General features: G+C 34.4%; 1 protein-coding gene across 1 annotated transcript in view; it reads left to right on the forward strand.

The window, feature by feature from the left end:
• The first annotated feature begins 1713 nt into the window (after positions 1-1713).
• LOC142335389 (uncharacterized) overlaps positions 1714-16728 on the forward strand; it is a 65199-nt gene continuing 50184 nt past the window's right edge. The window contains exons 1-5 of the mRNA XM_075383853.1: positions 1714-1915; positions 9084-9184; positions 9252-9558; positions 11138-11247; positions 15638-15795. Coding sequence (XP_075239968.1) covers positions 1722-1915; positions 9084-9184; positions 9252-9558; positions 11138-11247; positions 15638-15795 — 870 coding nt within the window. The 5' untranslated portion in view covers positions 1714-1721. The remainder of the gene's footprint in view (positions 1916-9083; positions 9185-9251; positions 9559-11137; positions 11248-15637; positions 15796-16728) is intronic.

Genomic DNA, 16728 nt, shown 5'->3' on the forward strand with positions numbered 1-16728 from the left:
GAAATCAAACTCTCATGCTTGTCGTTACTTTCCAGTATTAGCGAGAATCGTAATATTCTTCCATTACAATTTTAACAGAACAGTGTTACAATTCTCCGTAATATAGGAAAGTAACAACAAATATTACACCTTGGTCAATTAAGTAAATAATAATAACCTGCTAAAGCCGGGCAAATTGCTCTCAAACGACTGCCGAGCGGTTGGCTTCGGCAGTAGCTAGCTACGATTTTGGGGGGTTAGCTTAGCTTATTTGAAATAGCCTAGGGTGGGCGCAGCGAAGTGGGGAGGGGGGGGGGGGCAGGGCTACGGGTGGAACAATGTGCAGGGGTGGGGGTAATGTCGAGTTGGGGAAGAAGTGACAATTCATACCAATCATATATAAAACCTAGTATAACTAATAAGAGTTATGTAAGACGAACAAACCGGGATTTCGTAACACACTGCTTTCAGTCCGCAAGCATGACTGATTGGTTATCATGACCACAGAGCCTACATTAATACGCCTGCAAAAACACAATTTTTAAGAAAATAGCTAAACGATAAGATGATTATAATCTTTAACCTCAGAAACACAGAGCTCAAGGATGTAATCGTCACATAAGCATGCCCACTCACCCGAATCGCACCCCCCCCCCCCCCCCCAATGAAAATGGTCATAATCTATACTCACAATCAGAGAAAGGAGAACAATCTTAAAATAGCTAGAAGACGGGAAGTAGGAACAAGACGCGAGAGGGTTTGTAAACCTCAACACCCGGATTTAATAATACTTGTGGCTAAAAAAATAGATAACCAATCTTCTCCACACACCTTTTTCATATTCCAAAAACTTCTGTAACGTCCTTTTAAGTTTAAGAGGCATTGGATTCCCGCCAGACTGCATTTCGGGAATCAATGGAGCGTTCAATTGACTATCAATCTATCCCGAAAAAGAATCCGAGTACAATCTTACACCTCCTAAAAAAGAAGAGACGCATTCAGTTGGAAAATTACACTCGAAGTTAGATCTCCTTTTATTATTGTGCTGGGCTGTTGAGGGCGAATGATTGTACGTAAAAGGCAGAAGGGGTTGTATTATTACCAACATCTCTTTTGTTTTGTCTAAGGTATATCGTTGATAATACCCAAGTAGTGTAATAATCTCATGCTGTCATTGGATAAGAATTACCTTCTTTTTATGCAGAAGGAAAACATCAATGCCGTGTAAATGGAAAGATATTACCAGTTTTTGGGATAATCATTTTTGCTCGAGCCCATTGAAGAGAAGTTCTCCAACCGCATAATTTGTTCAGACTTCTTCAATCAATACACAATCGATTTTTCTTTGAAAAATTAAATTGAAAAAAAAAACCTTTACATCTGCTACACATCCTTGCCCAATTCTTAAAACGGATTTTTAACTATTTGCTTTTAAATTTTGTGACGTGGCATTTAAGATGCTTGACTAATAGAAAAGTCTACAACTAGCGAGTAAAAAATTTAACCTTTATAAAATCAATATATTTGAGAGCTGAAAATTTTCATTGAGTTTATAATCCATTTCATTGTAAGATTATTGCAAAAGTGTTCTTTCGATTCAACTAACTACCTTCTACTTTCAACCATTATATTTGTCCAACATGACCGAATTCATTTCATTATTTCCGTGCAGTTATACACGCAATTAAATTACTTCTAATTGTAGTAGGATGGCGGTGAACTTACAAACAGCCCTGCGAGCAATGGCGTTAGTGGCCATCTGCTCTGCTATAGTGAGCTGTGTGACGTTCCTAGTGCACAGTCGGCTACTAACCCACACCAACTTTGTTCGCTATTGCATCGTGCTTGCACTCTCAGACCTCTCTATCTCCCTATGCTTTGTCAGCAACTACTCGGGACTCGGAGCCACTTTTGACAGTGACCTATATCAACAAGCGTAAGCAACCACCTGCAAACCACACACGCGCGCACAGGCACACGCATACTCGCAGGCACACGCATGTTGCCTTAAAATTAACGTGAAGTTGGGGTACAGAGAGTTGGAAAATGTCCAAAAATAAAAAAAAGTTATGAAAACACTTATTTAAATATTAAAATGGCATTTTAGACTATATTGTAACCCAGTTGAAAGAAAACGCCACCTCTCTCTTTCCTGAGACTAAGCTAGAATGGTACAGAAATAAGATAAAAATTGGCACATCTCAAAAAGCGATTAACTATTTTTTGAAAACATTTTTGTTTTAAAAACATCAGTCATAACAACTATAGGCTTTCAACAGAAAAATAAAAAGTAGATTAATTGTTTACTTGCTACTGTCTAGGAAGTCAATTGGACATGTCATTACTCAGACTAAAGCAAAAAATTGAAATAACAACGAAGATAGGCATAACTTTTCACTGAAAATTTAAGGTATGCCCGTGGCCTTCATTTGCACGTAAAATTGGTTTGTCAATAACTGAGTTTCGATTTGCAATCTTTCTGGTCTGTAATTAAAATAAGAACAAAAAACATTCTAAACAAATAAACAAATAATAAACAAAAAACAAATCAATTTATATTATCGAACAACCATTAGATACCGACTGAAAGCATTAGATAGTTTCTTTAATAGCGCCTAAGATAGCGAACACAGCCTATAAAAAAAGACTCAGTCATAAGACTAAAAAGACCAAAATATAGGCGAAACTCAAGAACTCATTAAAAATTCACAAAATATTTTGTCGGAGCCATGAGAGCTATGAATTTTTTCAGAAAGCACGAAGTTCATTGATTAGGCCTCGTTTGAATAAGCCCAAATTAAATCAGAATTACTTGTTATTGGGACCAAAAAATTCGAAAAAAATATTAAAAGACGACACCGAAAACAAAAACCCAATCCTTATTGCTTGCAAAAACTCAACGATGAGACCCAAACTCGCCTTTAAATAGCTGCGCGGCTATTACAAAACTTCATTAATCCAAGCAATTAAGTAGTATATAGATATTTTGACAAACAACAATTTTAATACTTGAAATTATGCAATCTTGATTTTAAATAAATCTTATTAAATTAGCGCAAGGTCGCCAAATTGTTAGTACCGGAGCAATTTCTTAGGAACCGGAAGTAAACATAGCCCTAGTCAGAGAAAACGAAGATCGTTTTAGCAGTTAGTACGTCTGCACTACCAGTCAATTTGAACAAAAAAGGCTAAAAAAGCTTATTTGGTGCATTTTTTAAATGAAAAACAGAATGCAGAGGTTTCAAAAACTGAGCCAAAAGAGTTGGTTTCGAAATTCAGCAACTTTGTTTTATCTTTAAACGTAAAAGCAATGAAACTTTCGCTAACAATTTTCTCATTTTCCAAAATGATCAAAATTTCAGCATCTTTTCTCCAAAACAACAAATCATAATCAAAAACAATTAAAGATTAATTAACAGTTCCAAGAGAACCTTGTCCGCCAGGTAAAAGGGATTTTTAACTTAACTCAATTTATTTTTCTAACCAATTTTAAGTTTTCTTTTAGGAGCTGCAAAACAATATGATTCTCAATTCACCAGTTGAATAGTTAAATCAGAGAATATTTGCGCTGTAGTTTGATAATGTTTAAGTCCGGAGATAACTGATTTTCTGATTCATAAAATTTGCGCCTGATGCGAAATACTTGATATGATACATTGACTCATAATTTATTTATCAAAAACCAATGATCAAGCTGATTTAAACCATTCACTTCTGCAAAACAATGGACGTTTGGCTTACAAAAGAAATGTTATCTGCACCTAAATGGAAGTCTGCTAATAAAGCAGTCTACTTAACAGTAATCGGCAAATTAAATACATGTTTAAGAAAACAGTGGATAACTTTGACAAGTATTTGCGGTACTCCTGTTTTTATAAATTACTATCAATGGTATACTGAGAGCACGCAGCATAAAAACCAGGATACAGACAGGATAAAACCCGATAACCCCGCCAAGTTTTACCAATTTTCAGGAGTAAAAACTCTAATTTTTTGGCATTTGAGGCACGCTTCAGTTAATCAGAATATGTTGTGATCAAGCTTTTGCGAGTGCTTTTCATAAGTCAAACCACTCCAAAGAACTACAATTTTTTAAATATTGTTCCTCTTCGGGGTATTCAACAATATCACTAATTACGTGGATAAAATTTTCATCTCTGAATCCAAAAATAAGGACTTACAAAGCGGATTAAAGTTGATAGCATATGGTTAAATAATTAACAAAACCAAAAACATTTCTCCGATAAAAACAGGCCTAATTCTCTGTTAATGCTCTCTGGGATTTCTCAATCTGAAATAACAGTAAGAAATGGAGACCTTTTAATGAAAGGCTTGGAGAAAGTTTAAGAGTCCCGTCAGAAGAATATTGTTCCTTTCTCAAAAAAATAGCAGGTGTTTGTAAATATAACTCCTCGTTCCTATATGAGGATAAAAACCCGACTACCCCGAAAATTTTTACCAACTTTCACGAGTAAAAATTTTCTAATTTTTTGGCATTTGAGGCACGCTTCAATTATTCAGGAATATGTTGTGATCGAGTTTTTTCGAGTACTTTTCATTAGTTTCATTAGTCAAAACACACTAGAGAAATTATTTTTTAAAAAAATAATGCTCCTCTTCAGAATATTCAATATTATGACTAAATACGTGGATAAAATACGTGGAAAAGTTCCAACAATTTTCAGGAGTAAAAACTTTCTCCTAATTTTTTGGTATTTGAGGCACGCTTCAATCGAGTGCTTTTCATTAGTTACAGTAGTAAAAAGCCCGATTATCCTACTAATATTCGATAGTAAAAACTCTCTCCTAATTATTTTGGCATTTGAGGCAAACGTTGCTTGCTTAGCAAAGATCATCCTGAATCGTATAAATATTCTGGAAAAAATGCACGAGGTGTCCTTTCTCGAATTAGCCAAAATGTTTGTCGTATATATTCCAAACGTTTTTTCAGGAATCATTTTCAGTTACACACGAAATTTGTTGCCTAACTTTTTCGTTCGCAAAGTATATATCCAAAGTTAAGATTTGAACATAGTTTCGCGTTTTCTAAATTCATTGTAAATCGACTACGGCAGCCATTTTTAGACACTGTAGTAAGCACCGATGAAAACATGAAACTTCTGCTTAAAAATCTATCACACAGTACAGAAGTCGTTGCTGTCAACCTCGTTTCCAGATCTGCCAATCACCCAATCTCATAAAAATTCAAAGATAACAAAAAAAATTGAAACTTGAAATTAACGTAGCTAAAGTAAACCTAAAATTGTCAGGTTCCAATCTGCGACGAGGTAGCTGCATGGGATTTACAAAATCTTTGAGGGTTGCGCTTAGCTTTTTAATGGAAATTAATTTTTTCAATATTAAGAATTGGGGCCAAGTTTGCGTACAATAAATTACAAAGAATATAGGCCTAATTTGCCAAAATTAAACTTATCGTAATTAATTGGGTAGCATCAACAATTTTCATTAAATTTTAACACTAGGGCGTCAAGAATAATTGAGCCAATTTCACTTCCATGAAGACCAGCGAGATAAACGGTAAACGAGGCGAGCAACTTTCTGACAATCTTCTGAGGCCCAGTCTTCAGAACTTTTATTCTCAGTATGAGCATCAAAAACAAAATTACATTTTCTTAGAAAAAGTTGATAGGAGATGTCAGTATGTGGCAGATCTCGAACTCAAGATCTATTGACCTTGTCTCTGACATTTCATTCATTTGGAAAGAAAAAACAGCATCACTAGTTTGAAAGCGTTATTACAGGGAACCAATATCACTTTTAACATTGCACGCTTATAATCACGCACCTTTAAATTTGCAAAACACCTGTTTCGAAAGTACAATTAAGAAAAAGTTTAAAAAACTTGTTCCTTTGCGCGATTGCATAATATGCTAAGGTTTAAACCAAAATTGTTGAGCACCGATTGGTTTCAAAGTAGCTGAGTTTCAAAATAAATTGCTGGATAGATATTAGGGCTCAGCTCTAAGATCGATCCAGCAATTCTTTTCTGTATCAGCATAAACAATCAAGTATCAGAACATAACAAATCTACGTCCGAAAAACTGCTCTCAAACAAGGCTCAATTCTATTGTTGCCTGGTTCAATCGGGGACTAGGGCAATAAGTTCAAAAAGAGGATTCAAATGATGTTAAACGAAGTTATAGATCATTATACATTCGAGATTTAAATACAAACAAGGAGGATCCTTAATGTGCGTTTGCAAATGAAGTTCCGACCCGAGCTGATCTATATTTTTGACTTAAATGTCAACCAAATGAAGAGATAATCAAAAATAGATGTTTGAGATTTAAAAAATCCACACCAAAACTACCAATTGAATTACATAATGTCATGCCTCATTACAGCGCTCACTAGATCTGTCAATAAGAAGACTACGACAAAAAAACAAACAAAAACAAGAAAAACAAAAAATTAACGGCAAAAACACAATATCTAAATGTAGAAGAACCTAGTAAACAACGTCAAATGCAATCAGATAAAAATTTAACTGCGCAAATTTTCATCTGACTTAAGTATACTGCAAACTGGACTTTTCCTTAAAAAACAAGTGAACAGAAAAAATAATGAGGCGAAATTCAAAAATCTATCAACATTTTTTAAACCAAATAATATCAAACGTCTTAAAAATCCTTAGCTTTTAACAAAATAATTCCCGATAAACTTACTATAAGGTCATTGGGAAACTGAAATGACCTGTCTTTCGTTAGAAGAAACCACAGAAACGGACTAAAGATACAGAAAAGCTCCAGAAATTACAAATAATCTGCGAAAACATAAATAATTGAGGCCATTAAAATCATTAGCTATCATCTATATATTATTTTTTTAATTCAATTGTTGTCTATACCAATTGGGCGAAAATTATACAGAACGATTAAATAAAATCACTTGGGCCTCATTTGAAAATAATTGGGCTCTGTTTTTAAGCGAATTTGGTAAAAGAAGAGATAAAGAAACAGAAATATTGACCACTCAAAAAACATTTATGAAAACGCATATTTTCCCAGAAACAAAACATCAGTTACGACATAATATCAGCACAAATTTTAATTTTTGAATTACAATGAGTCGGATGGGTTCTCTCAATGATGAGCATTAGTTACAAGTTGACGAAAAGAACAACAAAAACAAAAAAGAAAAAATTGAAAACGAATAAAGCATAATTATTCAGACTATTCGCTATGCACTAACTGCATAGAGTAATATCATTCATTCAATCCTCAATTAGAAACTTGTGAGATCTCTCAGAACTTTAAGAATACATACAAAAGAAAACAGCAAAAACAGCGAATTAAAAAAAACCAGACAAGTGTCGAAGCCAATAAAAAAATAAATTTTTCTGTAGAAACAATTCTATCTTCAATTATTTTTTAAACAACAATTGGACCTCTCTTCCTTTAGCTATAAGGCTTCAAAAAATCAACAAATATGAACAAATATTTTAAAATCACCAAATCTTTGAGAAAACCCGTAGCATCAACGACATTAAATTCAATAGCTTTCAACGGAAGTCAAAAACACGCTACGTCATGCCTCGATGAGAAAAATATGATGTTTGTTGTTGACGAGTCAGCAAAAAGACATCAGAAGAAGTCTTATGACTATGGAAACAATAACAAATACAGACAAAAACCAAAAAATTCATTCGAGAAGTACGAGAAGAAAAATCTCAATGTCGAAGCCATTTAATCCAAAAGCATTTCTCTGAAAACTTCATCCATGATTCTTTGGATGTCTTCTATGAGCCCATGAGAACTATCAATATTAGGATAATGCGTTAAGATTCCAAAAGGAAACAAAATTACGAAAAAAGATCGTCCAAAAGTTTTTAAAAAATAAGGAAACTCGTCGCACTGAAGTCATAAAGCCAATAATTGAAGATAAAACAACCAGCCAGATTAATTTTGGTTGCAGTACCAAATACGGGGGTCCTGTCATTACTGAGACAGACTTACAGTTCGCGAAAATAAGTTTAACATCGGCTAACGTACAAAAAAACTTAAAAACCATTAGCTGTTCACTCAAATCACTAGATAGGTTCACTTAGAGCTCATAAGGAAGAAAAATGCACTTTTAGTAAAAGTGTTTATGGCATTAGGACTTCAAAAATTCATTAGGACAGCTATTTTTCTGTTCATTGGCCATCATTGGAATGTAAATGAGTTTTGTCTTTAACAGAACCTCGATATGAAGGGTGGCTATTCTCTTAGTGACTTGAGAGCTGTTCTATTTGAGAGCTGTTCTTTCTAAAAAAACAGCTCTCAAAGAGAATTCGAATTTTTTTTATAGTATTTCACTATGAGACCAGAACTAGTCTTTTTAATAGCCTATCGTCTATTAGGAACATCAAATTGATGCATTTTGTAGCGTGAAAGGTAATTTTGAATTAAGTTTTTTTACGGAAAAAATGTTAATTCGAACAAAAATTGAACCAAATATCCCGTGTTCACATGAAACTATAAACTTCGATAACTCCTCGAAAAAAGCGAAATCCAAAAACATCTTTTTAATTTCGAATTCTACGCTGGACGAGCTTTTATATGATACCACTCACCTTCCTCTACCATGAATATAAAGATCGGCCAAAATTATCTGAACAAAAAAAACCCATTTGAGTATATAATCCCCCCCAAGAAGTGGGTTCGGAACAAAAATTAAACCACTTCGCGCACATATTTGATTTGACTTTTAGTCGTAAACTGCTCCCAAATGTGGCTCAGCTACGTAAAAATGAAAATTCAAGAACCAAAATATTGCGTAAATAAGACACACGCGTCCCCCATAGTTGCTTGGAAATTCGTTCGACCGCAATTAAAAACAAACATACTTGTTTATAAGTTAAAAGTGAATAAATTCATTTCGAGAACTATATTTCAAAATATAATTGATTGATTGACTACTTAGAAGGTTCCAAAAATTGTTGAAAGGCAGCAATAGCGAGTGATAAGAATTTTCGAAACAGAAAATTCTTAGAACATCACAAGGACAGTAATTCTTTGTTACTGAAAAATGTAATCAAGAAGCAGTGCACAAAAATTATTTAAAGTCATTTATCTGATGTGATAGTGTAATGGCTGTTTTAGGGTTGCTACCTACATAATGGTGTTCGGTCTCTTCTCTCTCAATATACAGGCTCTCATAGCCGTCGAGAGATTCTTCTCGGCCAGGATTCGAGCCGTTGCACGTACGTCCACAATATCACAACACTTTAATGTAATAAAAGCCTTCCAACGTAAGACCAATGATTTCAGGCCGTCCGTACAAACTCAAGAAGTTCATAGCAACTATTGTCTGCGGCGCTCTGTTGCCCGCTGCCTTCAATACGGGCATGATGATAGCCGTAATGTATCCTGAGAAAACGTTCGAATTGGACTCCACCACTCTCCACTTCGGCATCAACTGGGACCCGACCTCTGTCAGAGGCATATCAATGATTGTGATGCTGCTGCTATTACAGTATCTTCTCCCATTCATAGTGATTGCGGGCTGCTACGGAACAATCATTTTTCTGCACAATAGACGTGCTGTCATGTATGGATCACCAGTCATGGCAAAGAAGTAGGTTCTACTACAACTTTTTCCCTTTTTTCATTCAAGCCTGCATGAAGTCAGGGATAGAACTATAAGCAAGGCCGTCTGTTTGTCCACACAATTGATCAATATCACCACTCCAATTTCACTTCAAAAACCATCAAAACGTGCGAACAGATAACCGGTAGAAAACTGGAAACGAACGGAAGAATATCCAACATGAAACTCTAAACCAACCTAACACAAATCAAACTGCATATAACACCAAACAACCAAAAGCTAATTGCCTAAAAATACTATAGACGGTGTTTTCTATAAAATACTGTAAAGACAAAAGTTTTAGGTGTAGGGAGTTGGCAGGTAAGGGTCGGTGGGGGTAGGTGTAGAGTATGAGTGGGAGGAGAGTAGTCGTTTGGATGTAGAGGAAGAACTGTTGTCGGATCACCCTGAATATTACCAGAGGTTACTATCGACTGAATATTAGAAACATATTGAATACTATAAATCTTAAAGCCCGACTTTCAAAAACAGTTCAAGTCATTAAAAACCTCAACTTACATAGCACAACGGGTTCTGAAAAATGATCAAAGAAATGAAAAAAGTAATGACCGACCAAAAAATATTTTCCCGCAACAACAAACGTTGGTTGTGAACAATGCATATCACCATAAATAGAAAAACAACAAAAATCAGAAAAACTGTTTTTTGAAAGATAGTCAAATCAAATCATCAATGAATACGCAACATTTGCGGAGAAAAATGAGAAAGAGTAACAAAACGGACAAAAACTATAAATTTGTAAACAAACTTTTCGAAAAAACTGAATCTGTTTTAAAAATTAGAGGCAGCAATGCAATAAAACACTTGAGCATATATATCAAAAATGCAAAGACATGGTAGCATTCAAAGCTGAAAAGCATAAAATATCTTTTCTTATCTGTCAGGTGAAAACGTGCCATACAATAAGAAAAATGATGGCAAGAACTAAACATTCACCAAAATCGTTCAAAAACAAAGGGAGTCAAAACAATCATTAGCTAAAAACTAAAGCCTCTGAATGCATTAAAATATGCCGCAATAAAAGACCCATGAGAACTGTTATTGAGACCAAGAGACCAAACAAAAAACAAAAACAGGTAAAAAAACTCCAAAATCTACATTTTTTAAATCAAGTTTGTGAGCGTCACAGAACCCCTTAGCTACAAATTGAAAACGTCAAACTGATTTACCTATGTCTCTTCCCACAAGCGCATGAGATCTGTCGTTAATGAGCCCAAGTGAGAAGGCAGCCAACAGACCAAGAAAAATGAGACAAAATCGAAAATCCACCAACATTTTTTGAAGACAAATAGTTTTAAAGTCACAACGATACATTTTTTTGTCAAAGATGCATTTTTATCGGATCATCAAAGTCAGTCAGGTCAAACTGAAATGAGATGAATTCTTTGTTTTGAGGTACTTTTCGCAGATATTTGCTTTGGAAACAGCCTGAACAATGTCTACGTCAATCTACCTCACAGATATCTCAATGTTCGTTGATTGAGCATAGTTCAAACAAGTTTGTGATTTTGGTTATTTCCGCGAGACACGTTCTTGTTTTCTGCAGAGTTCGAAGAATCAACATCATGTGTCTGGTTTCTTCTCTTGCATTTGTGTTGGCATGGACACCTTATGCCGCCTGTGGATTTATCGACCTTCTGCAAGTGACAGAAATTGGCAAGTATTGAGCATTTCAAATTGAGTTCAATGCATTTCACATTCAAAATTTTACATTTTTCTAAACATTGATTGAGGATATTTTTGAAAGGCAAAAAAACAGCACAAAAAATTATTTCAAATGGTCGATCAAACGTTTCCATTTTACTACGAGCAAAAGGTTTTTCAAAGGCGCTATCATTCCGCCTACTTCAGTTAAGAGAGTTCGTTAAAGACAAAATGCGTACGATGTATATAGTATTTAAGGTATATATATCAACACGACATCAATAGTTCATCAATAGTTTTTCATTGTCTTAAACCAATGGATTGCGTGTGTTTGGTTTTCAAATTTGGAGATAGTTGAAATTAGACAGTTAAAAGTGGAGGTCTGCCTTCTAGTTTTGATAGCGAGAGTTTAAAACTCTGAATTGAGTTTCTATTCAGTTTCTATTCAGAGTTTAAAACTCTGAATAGAAAACGGCCAAGATTTCAAAAACTGCTGATAACAAAGCCCGAGCTTTGAGACACGAGTTAAGAACGGTGGCTTTGCGTAGGAACTGACTCATGAATTTCAAGTCTTGGTCAACTTTTGAGACTTAAATAAAGACGTGGCGAGTCCTAAATTAACATGGCTGGCTCGGAAAATGTAGAATTTCAAGGCTGCCAATTTTTCTGATTGGTTGTTTGAACTTGTCTGGTTGGTTTTGTGTTCCAGCTCTATCAATTAACCTTATTGTTCCGACCCTCTTGAGGGGGGAGGAACTATAAACTCAAATGGGTTTTTCGTTCAGACAATTTTGACCGATCGATATATTCATCGTACAGAGTTGTGAGTGGTATCATTAAAAAGCCCCTCCAGCCTAGAATATGGAATTAAAAAGATTTTTTTGAATTTCGCATTTTACAGGAAGTTATCGATAGTTGAAGTTTTGTGAATAATTGACGGATTTCCGATGTTTTTTCACATTTTCCGGAATTTCGCCTAAAATTTCATCAATTTTTCTAAAAATTGTAAAAAATGTTGACAATAGTACTGTAATTTTATTTTAAGAGACAGAAAAAGCAGTGTTGACAATTTTCATTTAATTTTTCTCGCTAAAACTTTGGTTAAATATTTCAAAATTCAGCCTTTTTCATCAAAAATTGGCCCAAATAAGCTTCTTTAGTCCACTTTGATTAAATTTGCCCAAAGTTCACACCCCAAGAACAACAAACACAATCCTTGTAAACTACAAAGGCAGCTAGTTCTATTTGCACTTCCACTGAGGGTAGTCTATAATCAAATTTTTGCCGTTTTTTACTAATTTTACTCTATGATAATAAAAAACACAGCATTTATTTTTTGATCTTTTAACTAAAAATTTATCTAGATATAAAGCATTCGAAATAATTAGGTGCTCTAGATGGACAAACAGCAGTAGCGGGGTTGGTTTTGGTGCAACCGTGGACTGTTACAATCGATAAATAATGCGGATTGTAATCAGTCGGTCATTTTTTAAAAAAAATTTAAGAGCTTTTTATGTTAATTTAAAGAACAGAACAATTCACATCAAAGCTCACTGTTGATAGGTCCAAATTATTGTATTTATTATCTTTACTCAAAAGATTTTGGTCCTTTTGACTTTTTAAAATGTTTGTTTTAAGAACAATTGCTTATTGAACTTTGCCACAATTTTTCTCTTAATTTGGTGAACTTATAGCTTAGTGTCAGCAAAATAAATAATGGTTATTCATCCCCTTCTTTCCACTGAATTAAATTTTAATTTTTTTTGCGGTTTTACGCATTAAGTTATGGTTTTCCGGCTCTGAGACTACTCGATATCACAACTTTTTATTTTTAGGTATTGACCAATTTTTCACGTTTTTTTTCTCGTTTTTTCACATTACCACATTATTGACAGATCACACATTGCAATATTGGCGTTCAAAATAGGGCACAATTGAACATATAAAAGTCTTGAAAGGCATATCATATGGTCTTAATGGCTTCGACACCCTTTCTCGAAGAATTTAAAACAATTTTTCACAATTGTCGTTTTTACTTTGTCTTCTTAGTCGTATGAAACGGCCTGAATAATGACATATCTCTTTGGCATTTCATGAAGGCAAAATGGGCCTTTCTGATTTGAGTAGATAGCTGATGGACTTCGTCACTTTGAAAACAATTGTTTTCAAAAATAAAAAACTCTTTAACGTTCTTTAACTTCTCATTTTTGTTGTTTTCTGTCTATTTGTTACCTAGTCTCGTTAAATACATGTCGAATATTATTGTTGTCGAGGTAAAGTGCAAGTGTACAAAATTTAAATTTTTGATAAAGAATAAAGAAGTCGCTATGATTTTACTGGAATCGGCACCGGTTTTTCGCACAAAAAGTAAACTAATTTTTGATTTTTGTCTATTTTTAGCGCTCTTTTTGTAGATGTAAGACATCTTGTCACTCAAGACAGTTCTCAAGCACTTCCTTTGGACGAATAGGCGGCCCTACATAATTGTTTCATTTTGTAGCTAATGGCTTTCATGACTTTGAAATAATTGTTTTCGAAAAAAAACAAGTGCTAATTAATTTTGCCCTTTGAAATATTTCATATTTTGAGGAGCTAAATATGACTCTACGTCTTCGACAGAGTTTTCTCGCAATTTTTTATTGAATTTCTTTGTTGTCTCTTTTTGTTGTTCTTTTTGTAAGCGCTTAAAAAATTGATTATTGACAGGTCTTGATGCCCTCCTATGAAGGCGTGTTTGATCATAAAAATATTGGATGTTTTCAATTGACATCTAATGGTTTTCTTACTTCGAAATTAATAGTTTTCAAAAAAATATATATAAGCCTATTTGTTTTTTATCTTTTTTGTATAATTGTTACCGAGCCCTTTTATTGAGTGGTCCCATATCTTTTCCAGTGAAATACAAGTTATTTTGTTTAGTTTCATCTTTATCCGACGCTATTTTGAGCTTGTTAGTAAGTTTTTTTGAACTGGACATAAAGTTTGGAATGTAATTAATGTTTGTTGTTATTGTTGTTCGATTTTGTTGTTCGTCTTGACTTGCTTTCTTAATAATGACTGATGTCATGAATCTAATGCAGCATTTTTTTTACTCCACTGAGTCATTTGCGTTGGAGGCTATCTTTGTTCATACACATTTGTTTGAGAAATTCTTGAATTTTTGGGGTTTTCTATCTGTTCCTCCTTTGGTAGAGATTTATGCCAAAAATGTGGATGAGCGGGGTCGGAACTTCAAGTGCGAACGCAAATAACCGAGCATCCTTGTAAATAGTTTACTTTCACAGATACCTATATCAGGCTCCTCAAAGGTTCTTAATAAAGCTCTGATAGAGCTGCAGTGAGACTCAGTACGTTAGAACTTTACCAGTTTAATCCTTTTCTGAAGACGGAAAGTCAACTTATATCGCTAAGCGAGCAAAAGAATGTTCTAGCTAAAATGTCAAAACAATCAAGCATAAATTTTTACATAATTAAAAAGGACACAAACGTTTGCAATAACTACTTCAAATTTTGTTTGAGAGCAACAAAACGTCGTAAGATTGGAAGCTTTAACTTAAGCATAACACAAAAAATATTGATTTGGTGTCAGGACAATTTACCTAATTCCATTTTATCCAACCTGCCATTTTACCTAATAACAACTTACCCAATTTACCCTATTGCTAAATTTACCAGAATGACTATTTAGCCGACTATATAATAAAATGGCCCATGGGAATTGATATGAAACTATCAAAACCGAACATGGGATTATATTGTCCCAATAAATATTTTAAATCATCCTTGTAATAGCGACTGCTGATTTGTAATCTGATAATTGGACGAAAAGATCGAAGAGCATTGGGTAAGTTGGCATTGGGTAAAATGGCAGGTTGGGTAAACGTTGGAATTCGATGTAAGAGAAATTTCAATAACCACTACAAACGGGCCCTCAGATCTTAGAATATAATATGATCTTACATCGTTTCAAAATCTTGACCTGCACAGTTGGACTCTATAAAGTGACATGAGGAGAACCCCGCTAAAATTATGTTCCAATTAAAGCAAACTACCAGAACAGCAAAACGCTAGACTCCTATTTCCAATTTTAAAGAAACCATATTTACGTCTCTAAAAGAACAAAATGAAAATCAAAACAAAAAATGTAAGCATCAATTGACGAAGTAGCCACAATACAATTTTTTCATTGCTCGTCAAATATTATTGCAGACATTGCAGCCACATAAAAGTTCCACAGGGCACTTGATTATGATAGAACTGCCAATATCAATCCCTTTCGAAAATTGGTAAGCTGTGAGCATATGCACTTATGTCTTAGATTCAGTTTCAGAGAACTCACTGATCACAGAATGAAAACCACTGATCACTTCCTTTAACATTGACAGATCTTAATTAACTTCAGGCAAAATCTGGTGGTTGGTTGCAAACACATGTGGGAAGACGTGCACAGTGTACAATGCAGTGCTATTTTGGGTATCGACTCGGCAACTTGAAGCAAATGCAACGCCCACTATCACAACCAACCATCCAGGACCAACCTCAGTCGCCCCATCCAATTTTGTAAGAATCTTCTTAACTAACTCTCTGCAGCCTTCTTTATTAAGGAGAGTAAACCGGAACCATACCTACTAAGTCAGCGCCAAATCACAGTATTCCATTGTCTGCGTTCTTAGCAATTCTCATATTTGGCAAGTATCAAATTTGTCCATTCTCTTTTGTCCATTATTTTTCTACTATACTCCGACCAAAAATTTTAAAAGGAAGTATCTGAAAACACACTGAAGGAATCATTCACTAAAAATAGTCACTAAAAAAATGCAGACTTAGTACATCCTGTTTAATCAAATGTTAATGGAACGATAGTTGCAAGTCTCTGCCTGGCATAGAAAGTTCCAATACACTCCACGACAGGAAAAATAAAATTAGTAGACGGCAAACTTTATCGATTTGCCTAATAATTGAAGAGAAAACTTTATTCTGGGTTTCTTTGATGGTTTGCCTGGCAGACTTACAAAAATTAAAGTTTGAGTACTGCACTCAACTACAACGAGACGCCTCCTCACGCTAACTACTTAACAATTTCAGAAACATATAAATTCAGCTTATTCAGGGATGTCTGTCGCGTGAATATTTTTACATTTTTTATTACCACTTCATTTAACGAGGGAATGAACTCTGTTAGCCCCGACTTTTCTTGTTCTCTTATTTTTGAACCCCAAAAAATTGACCGGAGAAAGATATGAGTGATGTCATTTAAAAACTTGCAATGCAGAATATTTTAGCAAAGTCTTTAAGTTTTTGTTGTTGAAATATATGAGGTTTTGAAAAGAAAATTAGGGAACAGTTTGTCAAATTGCTTATACTCATATTTCTCTGCTCGAATGGAAAGAAGTAATTACCACAGATGTTCTCGCAGCTTTCTTTCACTGCAATAAAATTCATTCCGAATTCCAATCTTTATTGCTGAGACCCCACCTAATGCTCAACTAAGTA

This window comes from Convolutriloba macropyga, chromosome 2, assembly GCF_964194025.1.
Source record: "Convolutriloba macropyga chromosome 2, txConMacr16.3, whole genome shotgun sequence".
NCBI lineage: Eukaryota > Metazoa > Xenacoelomorpha > Acoela > Convolutidae > Convolutriloba > Convolutriloba macropyga.